General features: G+C 42.2%; 1 protein-coding gene across 5 annotated transcripts in view; it reads right to left on the minus strand.

The window, feature by feature from the left end:
- Positions 1-21,969, minus strand: part of Plekhm3 (pleckstrin homology domain containing M3) — a 188,329-nt gene that overhangs the window by 48,379 nt on the left and 117,981 nt on the right. Inside the window, exon 7 of one of the 5 annotated variants that reach the window (XM_029569901.1) lies at positions 3,937-3,960. The exons of the other annotated variants lie outside the window; for them this stretch is intronic. Within the exon in view, the coding sequence (XP_029425761.1) occupies positions 3,952-3,960 (9 nt within the window). The 3' untranslated portion in view covers positions 3,937-3,951. Of the gene's footprint in view, positions 1-3,936; positions 3,961-21,969 lie in introns of those variants that run through there. 5 annotated transcript variants of the gene reach the window in all.

Here is a 21,969-nt window from a genome sequence, read left to right on the forward strand (position 1 = left end):
CCAGGAGCCCTCAGAAGCTTTAGAGTTAGTAAAATAAGCCAACAGTATGATGCAGGGGCTTGAAGATATTCTGGTCTGAAAGCTTTCCAACTAGTCCCTACTCTTCCTAGGAGCAGGGATCCTTCTGCTGTGGGTTTACTGTAATTCTGGTCTTCAGCTTGTCAAATCTTCCCTGACTAGCTCACACACGTCATATCCCAATGGGTTGTTTTACAACTTATTGGAGTTTCGCACTTTGCTTTTTGTTTGGGCTCAGCTCTTCTTAAACCTTCTTTCCAACTCTAGCCTCCCTGACGGGCATTTTATGCCTCCTATTCTCTTTCTTTTTAAATATATCAGCATTTCCAAATGGTCTCTTTCCAGACCATCTCTGAAATCTCATGTAAACTCATGTTTGTCAAAGGAAAAAAAATGAAGCAAAGATGGAGATTCAATAAACTTCTACCTTTTTCTTAAATATGTGCAGGATGTTTAGCTTGTTTGTCTTTCTGAGTCCCAGAAACAACATTAGCAATGTTGCATAAAAAGAAAAACAAAACAATGACTGGTAGGAGTTGTCCTTCCCTTTTTTTTTTTTTTTTTTTTTTCTTTGTTTTATTGAGACAGGGTCTCACTATGTAGCTCTAGCTGTCCTGGAACTCACTATGTAGATCAGGTTAGCCTCAAACTCAGAGAGATCTGTTGCTTCTTGTCTCTTGAGTGCTGGGATTAAAGGTGTGTGCCATCATGCCCAGGTAGAATATTTCTGACTGTGTTCTGAACTGCCTGCCTATTTTGGAAGTGAATGTGCACTTAGCAAGTGCAGTCAGTCCTCCATGTCAGTGGGTTCCGGATTTGTGGAATCAACCAATTGCAGTTTGAATTATTTGGGAAGCAGTATATTGTGTCTTATTGAGTAGGCACAGACCTTTTTTCTCTAGTTATCATCCCCTAAATAATATGGCATAACTATTTACATAGTATTTACATTGTGTTATATATCATAAATGATGTAGAGATGATTTAGAGTAGGATGTTTGTACGTTACACATAAGTACTGTCATTTTACATAAAGGACTTGAATACACATGAGTTTTGGTATTTGCTGGGTGGGGGGTGTCCTGGAGGCAATTATCTATGGATATTGAGGGACAACTGCATCATTATTCCAATGGGTTTATTAACCATAATAACTATTTCTGATGGCAAAACTATAAACTTAGGGATCAGACATGAAAGAGTTTCACAAGCACGAGCGTGTTAATAACTTCCCTGAAGAAAGTACTTGATTGCACTTTAGAAAGAAAGCTTGGCGTGAATCCATATCACTTCCTGAAATACTCAGGACTGCTAGGCAACTGGGCAGGATTATGTCGTGAGCACAGAGTGACAGAGGAGAGGCACTCACATTGTGTTTTCTGGATCAGCCCATTAAAAAAAAGTGTTTCCAATTTTTAATTTTGACACACAAAGGATACTAAAAACAAAATAAAATCCATCATTCACTATCACCATTACTTTACAAAATAGGAGACTTCAAAACCAAAAAAGTAGAAATGGAATGATTTCTTGGGGAAAAATTATTTTAAATTGAATCTCTTTATATGTGTGATATTAAGATCTGGTGAAAATTCCATTTCAGATGAGCCCCAAATCCACAGAAGGATGTTGGGAATCTTTGTATGTGTGTACAGATGCACATGTGTGTGCAGGTAAGCATGCATATGTGAGTGCTTGTGTATGGAGATGTGAGGATAATCTTGAGTTTTATTACTCAGGAGGCAGCCACCTCATTTTTCTGAGAGAGGGTCTCTCACTGGTACCTGGGGCTCGTTGATTCTATTAGGCTGCAGGCCAGAGAGCTCCCAGTATCTTCCTGTCTCTACCTCCCCAGTGCTAGGATTACAAAAGTGTGCCATCATGCCTGACTTTTTTTGCATGGGTTCTGGGGATCAAACCTAGGTCCTCATTGTTGCAAGGCAAGCACATTACCAAGTGAGCTATCTTTCTAGCCTAGGAATCTTTTTGATAAAAGCACAGGGGATTCCAAGAAGGAGAAAAAGAAAAATAACTTAAGTTAAAAGCCACTAAAAGTCAAAGTCATTACATTAGAGTTTTAAAATGAAAGAATTATATTTCTCAAACTTCAGTCACGTGAAAACACTGTCACAACATCACAGCTGCATTCCATCTATGCTTTTATTTATTTAATGATTTATCTAAATCAAACCACTTGGGTACTTACAGGAATTTATTTAAAATGTGTTATAATAATATCCTAAGTAAAAAACCAGTATCCAAGCTCACCTAACCCTGTAAGGACCTGAACCTTTTTCTACTTGCTGGCAGCACTATTGATACAAACTCTACTGAAAAGGGAGGCTAGCAGGTATCAAAGCTTCAAGTCCTACCAGCGCCAGAATGGAACTTCAACTTAACCTGAAGAATGGAGAGAAATAAAGGGAACAATTTTCTTACCATATGCTACATTAAGCCGTGCTCATGCACGACCTAAAATCATTACTGTAACAACTAGTGTCATCTTGGTCAACATTCCAATGGAATCAGCAACAATCCATTGCTTAGTAACTAGGAGCACTGTTAAACATAGCCTTCCTGAATCCAAATTCTGAACTTTGCATGTATTAGCTGGTGATCTAGAGCAAGCTTCCCTACCTAACGTTTTTTATCTATGAAACTGGATGAAAAACCGTGCCCATTTCATAGGCTGATTGTGAGGATCAAATGAGTGGACATATGTAAAGCTCATAGAACAGTAATCAGCTCAGATTAAGATGTAAAAAATGTTATCTATTACTCTCATTATCTCATACTTTGGGAAACACCATGTCAAGATTTGGTCTAGGCCTATGTTAGTCTCTGTCAGGCATATAGTTGTAGAGTATCATATTTCTAGAAAGAACATATAGCTCTAGAATAAGAATGACATTCATTTTGCTAAGTTAAATCAAAATGAATAGCTTATTACATGTACATCTAAAGTAATTAATAGCTCATCTTGCTTACATGTCCTTTCATACCTCATTTACCTGGCTAACACATCTAGAGGACACAGTCTTGCCTTTAGGCATAACACACAATGCATCTGTGTGACAAAAATGTCACACCACAGAGAAAAGCTTTCATGTTTTTTTTTTTTTTTAACTGTAAGTCACCATTTAGGTAAACAAGGCTGCTTAAATATATTAACTTTTTAATTATGCAAATCAATGTCTCATCTATTTAGCGTAAACAACAGAATCAACATAGGATTTAATGCTCAGAATGGCTACATATATCATATTTGAATTCATATTATGAAATACAGTAATGGGGGGGTAGTCACTAATAAATCAATAAATAAAATGCCAACATCAAAAGCACTAATTCTAGGGGCTACTAAGATGGATTAGTTGGTTTTGATCAAGAAAGACATATATTAACATATCCTAAGCTGTTGCCTTTCATGTATCTCATCCCCTTTGTCCCTGGAACTATATTTAGTACAGAGGGAACAAAAGACTTGCCAGGCAGTCAAGTAAAAAGAGAGGGCATTAATTTAGTCCGACTTGGGCAAGGTTAGGGCAGAGGATAGTTGGTAAGTACATATTTAGTTGATAAAACTACAAGATAAGGTTGTAGTGGGAATTTATGGCACTTACCAGACCTTATTTTGGGACCACCTTGATGGCAGCCTCATTCAGAAGGACCTGAATTATAAAACTGTCTTCCTTAGCCAGCTTCTCCATCTCTTCAGCATGCTTCTTGGCAGCACCTTGATTACCCCCGCCCCTTGCTCAGCTTTGGCTATTTGGCCCCCTCGAGCATCTCCAGTTGACCATTTTGCTGCAGCCTTTCCTTTCTGTTGCCAGGACCCACCATTCTGGAGGCTGCTTCTGTTTCCACACTGCTTTTCTTTTCTGAGTAGGCGATGTGACCCTCCGTGCTTGCTCTGCTCTTCCTGCGGGTCTCTCAAGTTTTCTATGGAAATGTATATCCAACATTAACATTTCTTCCTCATAAATGGTGCCTGTCCTTCCGACCTGCCTTCTTCCTATCATACTGTCATGGGTACTTTTTCAAATAGTTCCTTCACTCTATGCCTATTATGCCTGTGTGCAACGAAATGTGCAAGATGATCTGGAAGTAAATTATATTCTGCTCCTCTGTATAGGCCACGTCTGCTCATTTCCTCTGTGCCTTTCATCAGTTTCTTTAGGAGGCTTAGCTTCAACACTTTAGGATTCCAAAAAGGAAGACTAAGGTGATACAACACAGTCTACTCCTTCCCCCAGCCATTATTGTGCTATACCTAGACTGGGTACCTAAGAAAAAGGACTGCTCTGAACACGAGGCCTCTAAACTTAATCTAGTTTTTAATAAGTTACACTACTATTCATAAATGGTTTCTATATGCTGGGGTTAATTAACTTTTTCAGATGTGCCCGATTATTTCACAATTATTTAAACTGGTTATTTACAAAAGTAAAATGTATCATAGAAATGCCAAATAACCAGGGAGCGTGTACACACACTCACAAGGAGCTTGCAGTATGGTACACTGGTTTCTATTCCTGGGCTGGGGGACGTGAATAAATAAGCCACAAGGCCCTGCTATGGTAGAACCATGACTTCCTATTTACTGCAGTCAACATCATGCAAGAAAACCAGTGAAGATCATCCTACTGAGAAGGAGGGGCCAATTAACTGGTAGACAGGCTCCTATGTTAAAAAAGTTATACCTCTGTGAGCTGGGATATATACTTAAAGAGTGGACAGCAAGAGGGTTTACACACACACACACACACACACACACACACACACACACACACAACCCAAAAGATAATGGGAATCATCTGTTCTGCTCTCATGTGCAAACCTATAATTTATGGAAAGATGGGAAAAAGAAAGTCCCTTAGGAGGCCTAGCCAAGTTCTGTGGTGAAAATTCAACTGTACTCGAAGCTCAGACTGGAAGAGGTGGGGGTGGAAAGGAGCAAGAAGCCGCAGGAAAAATAACACGTCTGGAGGCAGTCGGTTCTCTCTTCTCTTGGGTTCCGAAGCCATTTGGGGCCAAGCTGCCTTATTCCCTTCCTCCCATCTCCTCCGCCCCTTCCCCATTCCCAGGTTATTTCTTTTTCTTTACTTTTCACTCACTTTGGAAGAACTGCAAGCTGGGTGTAGTGGCACATACTTGTAAGCCCAGTACCTGGGAGGCTGAGGTAGGAGGATTGTGAGTGCAAGGCTGTGTGAACTACACAGCAACCTTAAACAACCAGCCAAACAATCAAGCACCGCAACTTGGTAGAGTGCTCATAACTTTTATCACAAGGTGATATCAGGAGCACATACCATAGGGCATCCTAGAAAATATATAGTTACAATTAAGTGAGAATCTATATAAATAAAATGGAGTGACCAGGAATTTTCAAATTTTGGAAAGGAGATAATTTACTTAAATACATGATAATGCAAAATTTGTTTGTATATATAATTGTGTACACTAACATACAGAGTAACTTACTACTAAAGAGTGCACTGAGTTCTGCCAACAAAAAAGGCCATGGGCACAATGCTGTTAGCAATGTCACCCCACTGAACTCACACATCTTTTTTCTTTTTCTGGTGCTAGGGATCAAACCCTGAACTTTGAACATATGAGGCAAGCATTTGACTACTGAGCTACATCCCCCACCCTTGGTTGCCAGAGATAGGGTCTTGCTATGCAACCCAAGCTGGCCTGGAACTTCTGTGTAGCCCAGGATGGTTCCAAACTCATGATCTTCCTTGCTTCAGCTTCCTAAGCACTGGGATTCCAGGTGTGAGCTACTGTGTCCAGCTCACACTTCCCCCTTTTCTAGGCTGTACTACTCTGCTCCCTGTTACTGCTTTCAAAGGGTAAGTATACCACAAAAGATCAACTGCTACTTCCACTGAATTTCCCTAATGCCAATTATCAGTGATTTCTGCTGGGCCATTTGAAAAAGCATTTTTATGATATTTAATTATTTACTAACATACATCAATAAAAATTCAATACTTGTTTTATTAGTTTCCTTATCAGTCATGTGGAGTAAATTATTATCCATGTCAGAGATTAAGACATTGAGGGGATCTAATCTAGAAAAGACTGGAGTAGCAGCATAACTGGGGTATGGAATAAATATATATAAAATTGTCTACCTAGAAATCTTCTGATGTATTATTTCTTATATTACTGTTGACCAGGATAAGAAACATAAGCAAAGAAACTTTGGTTGGAGGGGCATGATAACGCTCCATTACAATGTTGCTGGCTATGTGATCTATTTTAGCATCACAGGGAGGGCTTTCAATAATAGTACTAGGAGCACTGAGTGTATCTGCTAAGTATCCTACTAAATACTGTATATATTTTCACTTTACTTAAACTCACAACCTTGTGAAGTAGGTCTTACAGAGAAGGAAACTGAAGCATAACGAATTTAAGTAACTTGCTCACACAGCAGGTCAGGGGTGCAGCCAAGATTCTACCCAGGCAGCTGTTCCAGTCTCCGTGCCCTCAATGGTTATGCTAAACTGCATCTCAGGGGTCATGCGGAAGCAAACTCACACACCAAGGTTATTGAAAGATTTACTTGACAGTCAACTGTTTACTTGTACTCAGGACCAAGCAGTACTAAAGAGAAAACAGAAGATAAATACTAGTGTTTAGTTCATGAATACTTAAGCAATAACATAGCTGTGAGGAACAGATGCCCCTCTGAGTTCATTCCTATTGCTGCCTTCTTCCTGGAAGCTGATTCAATCATCTCTGTACTTTCTGGGCACTTCCTCTTGCCTAGACACTGTTCTCAATAGCAGACCCATTCTGGTTGGCCCTTTCATTTAGAGATTATTTTCAGAGAACTGGGTAATTTAGGTGACATTTTCTTTTGGGGAGGTCTAACAGAGTCTTGGCAAGAATCACCACATTGTACCCCCTCCTCTGTTTCTACCCCAGGAACTGAGGAACCTGCTAGATGGCCCCTTTAGGTCCTGGGTATGAGGGGCTGGTTGTGTCCTCCTAGACTCTTTCAGCACTCACCTATCTAGAATGTGTGTCTTGTCTTCACGTATTTTGAACTCATTGAATCATACACATACTCAGGAGGTTGTAATATACAGAGTCCATAACTAAGGAGTGCCCGGTATTTTCCTGAGGCGCTCACGGTTGTTTGTTTTCTAAAGAGGAAGGAATTCTTTTTCTTATTGAATGGTAAATATACATAAAACTTACCATTTTAGCCATTTTCCATGTTACTTTGCGTGGATTCCCCTTCTAAACACTATAGCTTCTCTACTGTTAGCCATTTCCTGATGACACAAGCTGATTTTCCTATCATATTCACTTTTTAGAGACTTTAGCATCTCTCTTAGTCTGAGATGACTTCAGCCCTGTGGTCCCCATTCCCTCCTCATCCCTGATGGATTGAGAAGCTAGCTCTGAGGTTTGCAGTCTCCTTGCCTCCCTCATCGTAGGCAGCTGAATCAACTTCTCCGTCCACCCCTTCATTATCCCATTCCATCTACCCCATTGCCATCAGTGGGGTGGAGATGCATCACTTAAAGTGTGCTGAGGAAAAACCCAGAAGCAAGAAACTAGAATAACTTGCTCCTGCTAACAAAACAAACCAGAAAACACAGTAGGGGCCAAGACCTCACATTCGCTGAGTTCCAAATCCTTCCTTATCCCAAGGAGACAGACTGCCTGCCTCTCTAGTCAAGCTCAGGCAATGTGGCTTAAGCAAACTAACAGAAGGAATTTCAAACCTCAAGATCCATTTTCAGCTTTCCCCAGCTACCCCAAAGTCTTTTTATCCTTTTTCTGTCTTGCCCGGGCAAATGTAAAAGTCTGTGTAAAGACCACTATGTGAAAGCACTTGAACACCCTCATGAAATAACTCCTGGCTGCATCTCTGGTCCCAGGGAGACAGAGAAAGCAGCAGCCGGTTTAGGGGAAAAAAGGTTGTTATCGCTAAGTTAAATTAAACTCAGATTTGCTTAATACACTAGCCAACTTATGCCACAACTATTTTGGCCCTTTTTGCCACCCAAAAGCCTTTTTTGGCCAAAATGTACTATTGTGCTGCTGTTTGACTTTGTGTGCCAGCAAAGCTCTGGGCCAAAGCCAAGGAACACCCTTCCTTCTTCGGTTTTTTGGGGTAGCAGGGGAGGGCTGCTAATTCCTTTTGTGACCACTGACTAAGAGCTGAGTAGCCAACAATTTGTTAAATTATATACACACCTAAAATGTCAGTTGCATCAGAGAATCTGTTCTCTATCGTTTCAGAAGGGAACTTTTAGAAGGATGGCAATTCAAGAAGGGTTGGGTTTTCTAACCACATTCTGTGGGAGGGAGGCTAGCAGAACTCCAGACGTGCGGGATCCTAAGGAGCAAGACTTGACATTAGTAAGTGTATATGCCAATGACTGCCACCAATGGAAGAAGATGGTTAAAATTAGTCATAGTTCTAAATGTACACACAATGTGGGGGGGTATGTGGAATGGCCTTGATACAGTTGTAAATATAGAATGCATCAACCCTGAATTTTTGTTTCATAAAAATTTATAGCATCATAAATATATGTGACTACCTTGCTTTCCTTGTGAACCATAATATATATGTAGGTAATCCAACTGCTTTGTTCTAGAATCTTGCTGGTCTTTATGTCTATAGGTCATTGGTACAGAGAGAATGAAAATATCTGACCATCATGGCACTAGTTAAAGCTTACCTAAAGTACATTTAAGGCTTAAACCCTATTTGGGGGAGCCAGGGCAGGAAATCAGGCCTATCAGTAAGATCACAACATACCCTGAGTCTCCTTGAGCACTGGGTGGGGCTGGCAGTCTGTGGTTAGTGATGGGTGTGTGTACCTAGTTCTCTTCTCTTTAACCTACTGTTTTCTCCCCAACTCAGGGAAACTCATGGAGCAGCCTGGTCTGTTTTGGCTTTGCTGCCAAGGAGGGTCTTGGTAGCAGCTTGCCTGTACAAAGAGAGAGGTTTGGTGCTAGAAGGAAACAGTTCAATGCGGTAGCTCTCACTTCTCCAATAGAGGAATCCTTCAACTGCCAGGTTAATCACAAAGCTGACAGTACTCATTCGTCATGCTTTGAAAAGTCTGAAACATTTCACAGAAAACTCAAAACAACAGAACATGTTCCTGGCTAGAGCAGGAGAGCTTGGGTTTGGATCCCAGTTCTTCCACGTTAGCAGGATGACTTTGAGCAAGTTCATCTCATTGGTAAAATGTGATGTACCTATCTCAGAAGGCTGTTCTGAGGATTAAATGAAACAATCTATGTAGATTTAGAAAAGGGACTGGCCTAAAGTCAGCAGTCTATCATAAAAGCAAGTGATGTTTCTTAAGCATAGAATAAAGAGGAGCTATTACTAATCTAATTGTTTAGCACAACCATCTCATTTTACAAACAAATATTTTAAGCACCAGAGATATTATATGACTTGGTAAAGGATAAACTGTTGCTGTCCTTCTGGGTCATGGGGTTTTCAGGCTGTCTCCTTCTGTTCTCTCGTGGCCAACTGCTGTGGAAAGAGAATTAAGTGAGCAGGTCCCTTGCCTTCAATGGGACTTTGCCTTAACAACTCAGAGATGGAGCTGAGAATCCTGGCTTCTTGAGCTCCTGCCTGTCAGTCACATGAGCAGTCCCTGTCCGGAAAGGTAGCAGCACAGAAGGCGAAACTCAAATCAGTAGTTTTATTACCCTCTGACTGCTTTGCCTACTTTCTCTCTGACCCCCTGACCTTGGCTCCAGCCAGGAGCCTTTTCACAGCCTTCCATTCTCTTTTATTCTTCAGCTCTAACCCCCCCCATGATGCCTCATTCCTTTAATGTCCCTCCTATCACAAGTTCATAAACAGCCCCACCCCTCTTACACACCAGAGCAGCAATGGCTTCTGGCTCCTTGCTTTTAGCTTGAAGGCAAACATCTACTCCTAGTTCACCAGGTGACTGGATTAGGGTTGCTTGATTTCAGAGGAAACCACTAGACAGCATAATTTCTTTTGCATATTTTAACGGTCAACTCGTGTGTGAGGCATTAGTTTAACTGTCCCTGGATAGTAAGGTATGAAGAAGATTATTTTTAAGGAATGTATAAAGTTATTGTAGTCAGTGTTTCAATCACCAGTGGACTAAACACACAACAGTGGTCCTATAGGATTCACTCTTAGTGATTGGCTTGCCATCTTAGCTTATATAAGAACACTCTACAGTATTACACAAGAAAACTGGTGCATTTCTCAGAACTTACTGATTTATGGATTTACTATGTGATTTCTCACCATTAGAATGTAGTACTTTTACTTATGAAAAAAAAAGATTTCCTGTAAGAGCATGTCAGTCACAGCATCTTTCGATGGCATTGCAAGGCCACATGGTGACTGACCTGTATCATATAGGTTTGTTTAAATGCCCTCTATGATGTTCAGAAAAACTAGTGTAGTTGTTTTCATACAATTTCAAACAATGCATTTCTCAGAGCATGTTCCTACAGCTCAGGGATGCAAGATTGTATATTTGACTTGTTTTTATAAGCTGTCCTTTAGACTGCATTTGTGAAAATGCTTAAAACTGGTACTTACAAAGCCCAAAGAGTAGAACTTTGACAAATAGAAATTTGGCTGGCTGGGAAGCCCTGGAAAACAGCTTCCTCATTTCAGTCACTTCTCAAGGATCATAAAATCATAGAACCAAGGTCCTCAGAGCTAGAAGGGCTCTAAAGATTGCATAACTCAACCTTCCTACTTCATACATGAGGAAACTCAGGACCTGAGATGTAAAATAACAAAGATAGCTTCTGTCTAAATATACGCCTTTGCTTGGGCACAGCTTCTACACAAAGTTGAAGCTGGAAGGTGGGGGGTCCAAGTGAGATGTACTAAATGAAGTTGTCACATAAAGATGTCATACATTCTTAACACGGGTTAACAGGGTTCAAAATAATCTCTACCAGCAGGGTGAAGTTAAAAATCCATTAAAGAAAGAAAGAAAAAGAAAAAGAAACTCAGCTTTTACAAAGTGGTGAGAAATGGCAGGGAACGGGCTATGCCCAGAGGTAAGCTGTGCTTCCACTTCTAACTAAGACTTAATAGAGCCATGCATTCAGGGAGATGCATGGAATTTAAACACAATTCAGCACTGGGTAATTCTAAGCATAAAGGCCCTTCAGGCCAGCTCCCTTCCACCTCAGTGTTAAAGGAAGCTAGAAAGCCAATTACATTCACAGCAGGGCCGCTCCCCTACTGCAAGGGAAGAATGTACCGCAAATTCTGTGTGCGCTTTACAAGCTAGTAAAACTATAATTGCAGGTGGGAAGAAACAGGGTTTCTTTTTGTTTCTGCCAACATCTCAGGCTGGTAAGCTTCTCCTATAGCTGCAGAAACAGTATGGTCTCAGTGGCTTTCCTTAAGTACAAAAATGTGTACTCTATGATTCTGTACAATTCATGGAAAGACTGCTTTTTGTGAAAATTGAAAAGATACTGTCCTGGATAGCTTTAGTGTCAACTTGACACACCTGGGTTGAGGGGGGGCCTCAACTGCCTTCATTGGACCAGGCTGTGGCCATATCCATGGAGCACTGTCTTGATTGTTGAGTGATGTGGGAGGGCACAGCCCACTGTGGGTGGTGCCACCCCTGGGCAGGTGGGCCTGTGTTGCATAAGAAAGCAGGCTGAGCAGGGGCCAGGGGAGAAAGCCAGTAAGTAGTGTTCTTCCATGGCCTGTGCCTCAGCTCCTGCCTCCAGGTTCCTGCCCCGAGTTCCTACCTTGGGGTCCCTGATGAACTGTGACTCAGGAGATATAAGATAAATAAACCCTTTCCTTCCCAAGTTGGTAGTGGTCAGAGTGTTTTGTCACTAGGACAGATACACACGTACATGACCCACCAAAAGGGCATGCATTCTTCAGAGAAACAGGTGTGGAAGACCCTCACCTTTCTCAGCAAACCCAAACTCTCCTGTAAAAGCTCTGAAGAGCTCTCAGCAAGAACAAAGAGAGGAGGCAGGCTGAGGGCAGGACCACAGTACCCGACTCTGGTGAAACCCAAAGGAAAGGGCACCACCCTGAAGGGCAGGAGCTCTCCACATGTGAGCCCATAAGGAAGTCTGCTCTAGAACCAATGTGGAGGCGGGAGGGAGTCTGCTAGGGTTTTCTCTGCTTTTCCTACCAATGTGGTACTCCTTATTGTGATGGTGAGGCAGCTGAGACTATGGCAGGCTCCTGCGGACCACACCCCCCTGCAGAATCTGATGGGCAAAACTAGGATGCAGCATTACTTCTGGAGTGACAGTTGCATCTAGTGTCCACAGATGGGTGTCTTGGTGACACTTTTTCATGTCCCAGAAAGCCATGGAAAAGAGGCCAGGACCTCTCAGCACACCAATGCTATTAGTTACACCATAAGTAAGGCCTCCATGTCCCAGGCCCTCATGTACCAGGCAGACTTCTAAGTGCTTTAATATACTAACACCAAGACTTACAACACCTTTTGAGGCAGGTAGTACTATTCCCAATTTCAGAGATGAAGTTCTTTAGTCACAAAGGAAGTGACTTGATCAAAGCCACTTGACCAAGGTACACTTAATGTGAGCTGGTATCTGAAGTGAGCTCCAAAGCTCCAGTGTGTAAGTACTGTAGTCTCTAGGCCCTCTGTGATGCCCAACAGTATGTATCATCACCCTTTTGGAGACCTTTGCTCCAGGCAGAAACTTCATCCCACATTGGCCTCACACTGGCGTACTGGTCTCCTAAAAGTTCCTAACAGCCATCTGCAGTTTGATTTCTATTTTATTTTCCACCTCACGAAGCAATACTAGGGAGAGGGACGCTGCTGATACCTTTCAAATATGATTTATTAACTAACAGTTTGAGGGGCTGTGGGGCTTCCTTGATGTCACCTGACCTTCATCTTCAGCCTTCCTAATGTTTTCATTGCTGCCCTGACCTTGCAAAGTGACCTGGAATAGTTTGCCTGTTTCCTTGTGTGTGTCCACTTTCAGAGCTCAGCTCTCAGCCTAGGCAAGCCTGTCAATTAGTATCTCAAGGGTTTGGGATGGGGTCTGCAGCCTATTGAGGAGCACAGTCTAACACTAACCTCCAAATTCCTTCTCCTAATTGAGCATTCATTAGTTTGCTGGAACAAAAACAGGCATTCTCTATTATAACGCAGAGGTCAAAACTGGTGGCTGTGTTTTGTTTGGCCTGCAGAGTGTTTAAATATTGAGAAATTCCACATAAAATACGGATTTCCGACTTCTCTTCGAAAACGGACAGAGCTGGTGACTCTGGGGCTTACTGAGTAACAGCTGTCCCCTTGGAGGGAGATGCTTTCAGGTTCACTGTTCCAACCTGAAGTCTCACCTCTGGTCTGCTTCAGGCACAGATTCCACTTGCCTAGTCTCCACAGGAATCCTGGTCAGAGCAGCTCTGTTCCAAAGCTGTGTTTCTCTTCTTTACAATGTGGATCAGACTGGCCAGGCTGCCTTTCTGAATTGCTACTATGTCAGCACAGAACTGGGAATGAATGTGTCCTGGGAGGACAGTTTTCTACCCTATGGCTGGCATTTGCCACAGTGCATGCCTGGTACATGCTAGTTGCTTGCCACTTTCTTTTTATCTGGATGAATATGCAAACGACTTAGTCTCAGGAAGAGAGTACACTTCTGAGTGAGGAGACACCTCCTCGCTGGCTTCTCAAGTGACTACTGCTACAGCCTGGACCTTTTCTTGTGCTATGAAGTTCTTCCTGCTGTCACAAATGATTCCTAATCTTACTAATATCCCAGAAGCCAATGAATTCATGCTTCACTAAGATTTAACAGGAAGGTAAAATAAAAACCAAATAGCAATTGGAAACACTGTCCCATCAGTCTTCTAATTTTTCCTTAGAAAATCAGCTAGGACATACATGCTAAGGCTGTCTTGTAAGGCTGCTGTACTTCCTGGTTCCACCTTAGAGCACTGAAAGCGAATGAACTCTGGAAATTGCCAGAGACTTCTCAAGCCTTTAGCATCTAACTAGATAGCACTTTCTTACTACTCCTTTGGTCCCCTTGAAGACCAGCTGTAACTTTGGTAGGATGGTTGGCATTTGGCACCAAGGGGTGAAATCCTACTGGACATTACTAGGTTGAACAGAATTGTGGGTATAACTACAAGTTCTTGGCACACGGTAGAATGTAGGAATTTGTGTGTACAGCAAGCATCACTAGTCCTTTCCTGAGAAACAAGCCCTCTCTGTTCCAGGACTAGCATAGTTTTTGGTATATACATGCTTAGTAAATATTCACTGAACAAGTAAATGAATATGGAGACAATTCCCAGCCAGAAGTTTGATAACATAGTCCTGGGCTCATGTTCCTGTACACAAGTAGAAAGTAAAGATTAAAAACTGCACTTTGGGAGCTGAAGAAATGGCTCAGCAGTTAAGAACACAGGCTCTTCTTTCAGAGGATCTGGGATTGGTTCCCAGACACCACAATGGTAGCTAACAACTGTCCTTAACTCCAGTTCCAGGTGACCCAACGCCCTCTTCTGGACTCTGGTGGGCATTGCATGCACATGGTACACTTATAGATGCACAGGCAAAATACTCATACACATGAAGTAAAAGTAAATAAGATATTAAAAAAAAAAACAAAACTACACTTTGTAGCTCTGGGCACATTGTAGCTCTTTCACTTCTGATATGTTTTATTGAGACAACTTATCCAAATAATTTTGAAGCACATAGATGGAATATTCTTTAGGAATGTCAATGTTAGCTATGACAATTTTCTCTTTCTGGCCTTAGCGACAAGAACACCATGCCTTAGATCAGGGAGGGAGGGCTTTAAGGCTACCAAACTCTGAGTCCTCTTCCTATTCCTGTCTGCCTGGTTCACATCTATAGGCCCCACATCTTAACTTATAATCAGCCTCTAGGAAGTCTTTCCTGACAGCCAAATTACTGGTTGTTCTGATTACTATTGCTGCAAAGCAAATCACCCTAAATCCAATGGCATAAAATAATTATTTTATTATGCTCACAGATTCTACAGGTCAGGAGTTGAGGCAGGGCACAGTGGGGGCAACTTGCTCTGCTTCAAACTACCTACCTTGGCTAACTTATGTACCTGGTGGTAGATGGTAGCTGCCAACTAGGGCTCGGCTAGGCTGCCAATCACAATGACTACAAGCAGCCCCTCCATAGGGTTCCTTATAACACGGTGGCTATGTTCCAAGTCATGAGTGTCTCCAGAGTGTCAGGCAGAAGTTGTATTACCTTTTATAACTTGGCCTTGGAAATTACATAGCAAAATTTACAGTGTGATAGCTACCCAGATTCAGAGAAAGGAACAAAGTCCTATCTCTTAATGGGAGAGTGTCAGAGTCACAGCATAAGAAAGCCATGTGGGGCTGGGCGTGGTGGTGCATGCCTTTAATCCCAGCATTGGGGGAGGGGCAGAGGCAGGCAGATCTCTGTGAGTTCAAGGCCAGCCTGGTCTACATAGTGAGTTCAAGGCCAGCTGGGGGTTACAGGGAGACCCTGTCTCAAAAAAAAAAAAAAAAAAAAAAAAAAAGGAAAGAAAGCCAGCCAGCCATGTGGCCATGTGGGATGGGAGGTAGTGTTTAGCCATCTTTGCAAAATACAATCTGCCACACCAGGTGGGATGTGCTTCCCAATCACTCTGTGTTCAAACATACTGACTCAAAAAGAAAAGTTTACCTGTCTCTCTCATTTGACTGTGAACCCCATTAGGAAAGGAACTGATTTATTCACCTTTGTCTCCTCCTCCCTCCTAGTATAGTGCCTGGCACACAGGGGCATTCAACACTCACTGGCTGAATTGAGCTGAACAGAAAGGAAGAAGCCGGAGGGCTCGAGGAGCCCTTCTCATGCTAGCTGTAGTGGCACAAGTGAATGAAAGTACCCAAACCCTCTTTACCCCCAAAACCCATTGCCTGTGAATGTATTATATATGACAGGGGCTTCTGCTTTCTGATGCTTCCCAGACTACAAACAGGAAGTATAAGAATCACAATTCATTTCATAGCCCTTGTGCTTTTCAAAAATATTGTTTTAGGAGCTGGAGAGATGGCTCAGCAGTTAAGAACACTGTTCTTGCAGAAGACCAGGGTTCGAATCCCAGCACCCACATGGCAGCTAACAACTGTCTGTAACTCCAGTTCCAGGGGATCCGGCAGCCTCTTCTGTCCTCCATGGGCATTGCACGACACAGGTGCATTTACTTACATGCAGGCAATACACGCATATACTTAAAAATAATAAAGTATTTAAAAAATATTATTTTAAAAATATGGTTTTCCTCATTCCTTTTGTAGCTCTGTGCCATAAACACAACAGACATGAGGCTGAACCCACTGGTACAGAGGAAAGAACTCTGGACAATGGTCAGCATGCATGGCCTTCAGTCTAGGTTCTGACCCTTAGGAGAAGCTATGTAGTTTAGCTAGTCAGCCAATTTTTCTAAGTGTTAGGATTTTGGTGTACCAAGTAGGTATTTTTTAAAAGAAAGGAGGGCCTGGAGAGATGGCTCAGTGGTTAAGAGTTCTTGTTGCTCAGCATTTCAAGAAGATCTGAGTTCAGTTCCTAGCATCCAAGACAGGCAGCTCACCAGCTCCAGCTCCAGGGGATCTAAAGTCCTCTTCTGGCCTCAGCAGGTACACACACACACACACACACACACACACACACACACACACACACAAATTTTAAAAATTAAAAAAATTCTTAAAAAGAAGCAGGAGCCAGCGAGACGGCTGAGTGGGTAAAGGGGCTTGATGCTAAGCCCGATGACCTGAGCTTGATCTTGGAGACCACACTATGGAAGAAGAGGGCTAATTCTCATAAGATGTCCTCTGATTTTCAAATGCATGCAGCGCATATGTACTTCTGCACACATAAACAAACAAATAAATTTAAGACAGCTGTGTCTACCTCATAAATTTGTTTAGAGAATAAAATATAAAGGATATACAGATGTGAGACAGTATTATCACAGGATAAGGTGATTATAAAATATATTTATATATTCTTTAAAATGTGAAAAGCAAGGGCTGGGAAGATAGCGAGTGAGATGCTTCCGTTACAAGCATAAGGACCCAAGCCCGATCCCCAGAAGCCACATAAGAATGCTGGATATGGGGGCATGCTCTCTAATCTCAGCTCTGGGAAGGCAGGGATAAGCAGATCCATGGGCTCACTGGCCAGCAAGCCTAGTCTTGGTGAGCTCTAGGCCAGTGAAAGACCCAGTCTAAAAAGAAAAAGAAAAAAAGCCCAAGGTGGATAGCACCTGAGGATTGACACTAGAGCTTGTCCTTGGCCTCCACATGCACGCACATGAAGACATGAAAGAAAGTGAAAACTAGAGACTGATTCTTCTTTCCTGGCATCCCTGCTAACAGACTGCACCACTGGAGTGCATTTTAGTGATTCATTTTAATGATCAGAGTATGGCGGGAATGACGCGGGCTGGACTTCCAGGCCAGGTCATGGAAGGAAAAGCCTTTCAGTCTCTCAAATCATTTTTAAGCCAGATATCACATCGTGAGGACTCCTTAGGTAGCTTGCAGAGTGGCTCATGTGAGCTGAAGCAGGAGGCCTCCCACCAACAGTCAGCCCCGACCTGTCAGCTATGGGAGTAACTGACACACTCCAGCTGGTGACCACAGACCCCACCCAACATACTGCCTGCAACCTCTGCTCAACTGAAGTGCTTGGGAATTCTGACCTATAATAACATGAGGGACAATTACCGTTACCTCTTGTATTAAGTTTTATGTTTGGGGTAATCTGTTGTATAGCAATAGATATGAACACAGAACTATGCCCTGCTAACTAAACAGAACATGGCAGGCATTTCAGCTTCTTTGGTCATGTTCTGTGTGAGGTGGCAGGCTGAGCTGTCAGGCAGAGGACAGCTCAGTTCCACCACTGGTAAGATCAACATGAACCTTACTCTGTAAGTTCTCCAAAAATGCCCTGGAGAAGGCCTTACTATGATTATTTTCATATAAAAAGCAAAATAAACAAATCAACACCAACATCTCGAAGATGACTGAAAGCCAAAGGAGAAGTAGGAGTCAAAGGATTTGGGTTCTAGGAGGTCATTATATGGTGAGCTTGAGGAACCTCAACCAAGCTCCTTTTTGCCTGGAAAATGGGATCTCTGTCCAACATTCAGACAAGGTCATTTTTATAATCTGCTTTAAAAAAATGTAACAACTCTGTGCTTGGCACTCCACATTTTTCTGCTATGGTCCCTGGCCATCTCTCCCCACCCCTTTAATGCATCTGTGAACAAGGCTGTAGCTGAGCATGGTGCTGGGTCTGGGCAAAGACTAAGCAACTAGCATAAAGAAGAATCTTGCCCATCCTCTTGTTATCGACCTGTTTGATCCCCCCTAAGCTACTTGTTCTCATCACCAAAACACCAAAACAAACAAAACCAAAACCCCAAAGCTCAGTTATTATGATCAGAAAGTGGCAAAGATGACTAAGCCTGATGACCTCTGGTCCGGTTCTAGTCCTGGTACTTGTTAGTACTTGCCACTCTGTCCTTTTCCCCTCCACACAAGACCAGAGACAGCCTATGAGTCTAGGCAATGAGGCATCAACTGCTCAGCACCTACTCAAACTCCTACTGCCAAGCAGCTGGACTTTCAAAGAGTAACAGCATCCGATCCTTTTCCTCCACCTAGGAAAAAAACCTTTGAGGAAAGTATTCACACTCATTTTTTAAAAATTTGCTTGCTTAAAAAGCATGATTATTCCCCCAACTATCTTACAGCCTTCTTTCCTAGCTCGTTAATCGGTTGGAACAGGCGTGGCTAAAGCAGCTAACAGAGATTTAGTGATGTTTTAATGGAGGCTCATTCCTGCCTCATCCTAGAGTGTGTCCAGGGGTTTCTGAAAGCACACCAGTTATAGCAGACAAGGCACTGGCCAGGGAACAACACAGGCGAGCTGTCACACTTTGTTTTTCTGCTTGTTAAATCCGAATGCTCCTAATTAGTTATCCTGCCTGCTAACGCCTGGGTGGACAATGGTGCAGGCAGCTGAGAGTCTATGAATGCAAGTTCCTTGGGCTCCTGAGCCTTGGGGACTGGTGACTGTGTTGTGGGCACTGAGGCGCTGTGTTCCTGCGAGCTGTGGATTCAATGACATCAACCCACATGTGAATGAAGGTCATCACCTGTCAGTGCTTTGGCAAAAGGGCAGCTGCCCTGGGTGCCCACTCAGGCCCTGCCTTTGTCTGCTGACTCTGTGAAGAGTGCCCATAGAGAACAACATTCTGAGATTCTGTTTTCTTGGTGGGAGCAGGCTATGCAAAGCAATTCCCCAAACATCCTTGAAGAATTCAGCAAAGCATGTCTTCAAAGAGTGGCCTTGAAATGCCTTGTACATTGCTTTGTACCTTACTCACTAGATAGAACCCTAGGAAGCCTCTGAAGTGGGGGGTACTACCATGTACATTATTTCTGTAGGGACCAGTTCTGACAAGCACTTAGGTCACACCGATGACAGAAGCTCTGAGTAGAGGGATTAGCAAAAACCTTAACTGAGAAGGTAGTTATCCAGTAGTATTTAGTAGGTATTCATAAAGTTTGCAACATTAGCCAGATTTGTTGGTGTGTGTCTGTATCTCTAGCACTCTAAAGGCTAAGTAAGGGAGGAAGAATGAGATCGCGGTCAGCCTGGGGAACAAAGCAAGTCCCTGTCTCAGAAACAAAAAGCTGGCAACATTAAACAACTCACAGTTATTCTGACAATTAAAAGCAGAAGTTAGGGGGCTAGGGAGATGGCTTAGTGAATAAAAGCATTTGCTGTGGAAGCAAGAGGACCTGAGTTCAAATCCCAAGCACTCATGTAAAAGCACATGTCTGTAACCCCAGCACTGAGGGGCAGACAGGCAGATCCAAGGAGCTCCCAGTCAGCCAGCCTAACAGAATGGCAAGCTTCAGGTTTAGTAAGAGACTTGGTCTCAAAAAATAAGGTGAAGTCCAAAGGAGGAAGATACCTGACATAGTCCTCTGGTCTCTCTGTATGTTCACGCAATGAGTCTGTGCAAATGCACACACCGAGACACAGACACAACACACACACACACACACACACACACACACACACACACACTAAAAAAAAAAAAGCAGAGACTATGCATTTATTTCACAGATGGGCATTCCTAACAAAAAACTTTTGTTTTGTTTAGGGGCTAATGTTAATCAGCTTGCTTTTCCTCTAGGGGGTGAGACAGTGAGTTCAGGATAGGATATAGCCACATGTATGTGTGTCTGCTTCCTTTCCGCCCTCCATCCACAGATTCACTGAACATGTACACATTCTATGAGTTATGTCAGTTGCGCAGCACAAGAGTTAACTGCATTAGTATAAAGCAGTCGTGACCGTTCTGGGCAGCTCTAGAAGTGCAGTGTGCCTTTGCTGTGTCTAGTCTTTTTAAGGCTTTCCGGGGTTTCAGGTCCTCTTTGGCATCCTTCACCTCTCTACCTCAAATTCTCAACTTTTCCATTTTTTATTCATTAAAATGTATCTATTTAAATGTCTCTGCCTGAAATATCATGCTGTTTTCGACTTATTAATAAAACATGAATTTGTGCCTGTGTGATAATTTATTTTTCTCACCATAACCTAAGAATAAGGTTCAATTTGGAAATCCAAGGTCCAGGGAAGGTAAATAATGAAACTATTTCTTAAATTGTCTCACAAGACAGGTATGTGAGAGGGGGTACGTTGGTGGGCAGTGATGGGAATAGGTGGGGAAGGTCTACTCTAGCCAACTGCTTCACCCATGGGACCTTCCAATATCCTTTCTCTTGAATCACATACAAATAGAATCATTCAATGCTTAACTTACAAATGTCCCAAAGGTATGTAACACCAGAAGAATTAGTCATTAATGTACATTTTAGATTTTGTCACAGAGCACAGGTAGACGTTAAACTGACCTTTTCTTTCTGTAAGCAAAAGGAACTTTAGAATTCTCCTGTCATTTACACAGTTCAAGGAATGATATATTAAACTAGGATTCTAATTGGCTCCAGACGAAAAGCTAAGAACTGCTGTATAGTAGTTTATATATATGAATGCATTCTGCTGGTAAAATTTGGAACCTTTTTATTGATGTTAAGAGCCAAGGGGATATGAGCAAGGGGATGGCCTGTCTGCTACTCATCAGGGAGAAAGGAAAGCTGGGGCACTGGGAATAGGATACTATTCCTGCAGTCTTCTTTGGGTATATCTTCTTACTGTATTCCTGTCTTAAGTCTTCCTGTGAATCTGTAAATAATGCTGGATACACTGAAAATAACAAAACAAGTTCTTTGTCTCAAAGTATGAAACCAAGGAAAAACTCTTAGAAAGAAGTTTCCCTATTAAAATTATGCATTATTACATGTCTATGTATTCACATATGCTTAGTAGCTGCCTGTTAAGCCTTTATAAGTAAAACAAACAAACAAAAAAACCCACACTGCATTTGCACCTCCTAAACAAATGCCTCTGTTTATAAGAAACAAACAAAACAAAAATTCAAAACAAAAACTCAATAGCAGGGTCTAGAGAGATGACTCACTGATTATGATTATTTGTTACTCTTCTAGAGAACCTGAGGGTAGTTCCCTGTACCCATGTTGGATGGCTCACAACTCCCTGTAACTCCAGTTCCAGGGGATCTGATGTGGGCATCTACACACATGCACACACATGGACATACACATATACATATAAATAAAAAAGTGAAATAGATCTTAGCTAGGTTTGGTGGTGCACACCTCTAATCTCAGCATTCAGGAGACCTGGATCTCTGTGAGACTGAGACCTCCCTGGCCTACATAGTGAGTTCCAGGCCAGTTGGGATTATGGGAAGAACTTGTCTCAAAAAAATATGAATAAAATATTTATATATACATATTTAAATATATAA

Source organism: Nannospalax galili, unplaced genomic scaffold, assembly GCF_000622305.1.
Source record: "Nannospalax galili isolate Female #2095 unplaced genomic scaffold, S.galili_v1.0 scaffold281, whole genome shotgun sequence".
Classification (NCBI taxonomy): domain Eukaryota; kingdom Metazoa; phylum Chordata; class Mammalia; order Rodentia; family Spalacidae; genus Nannospalax; species Nannospalax galili.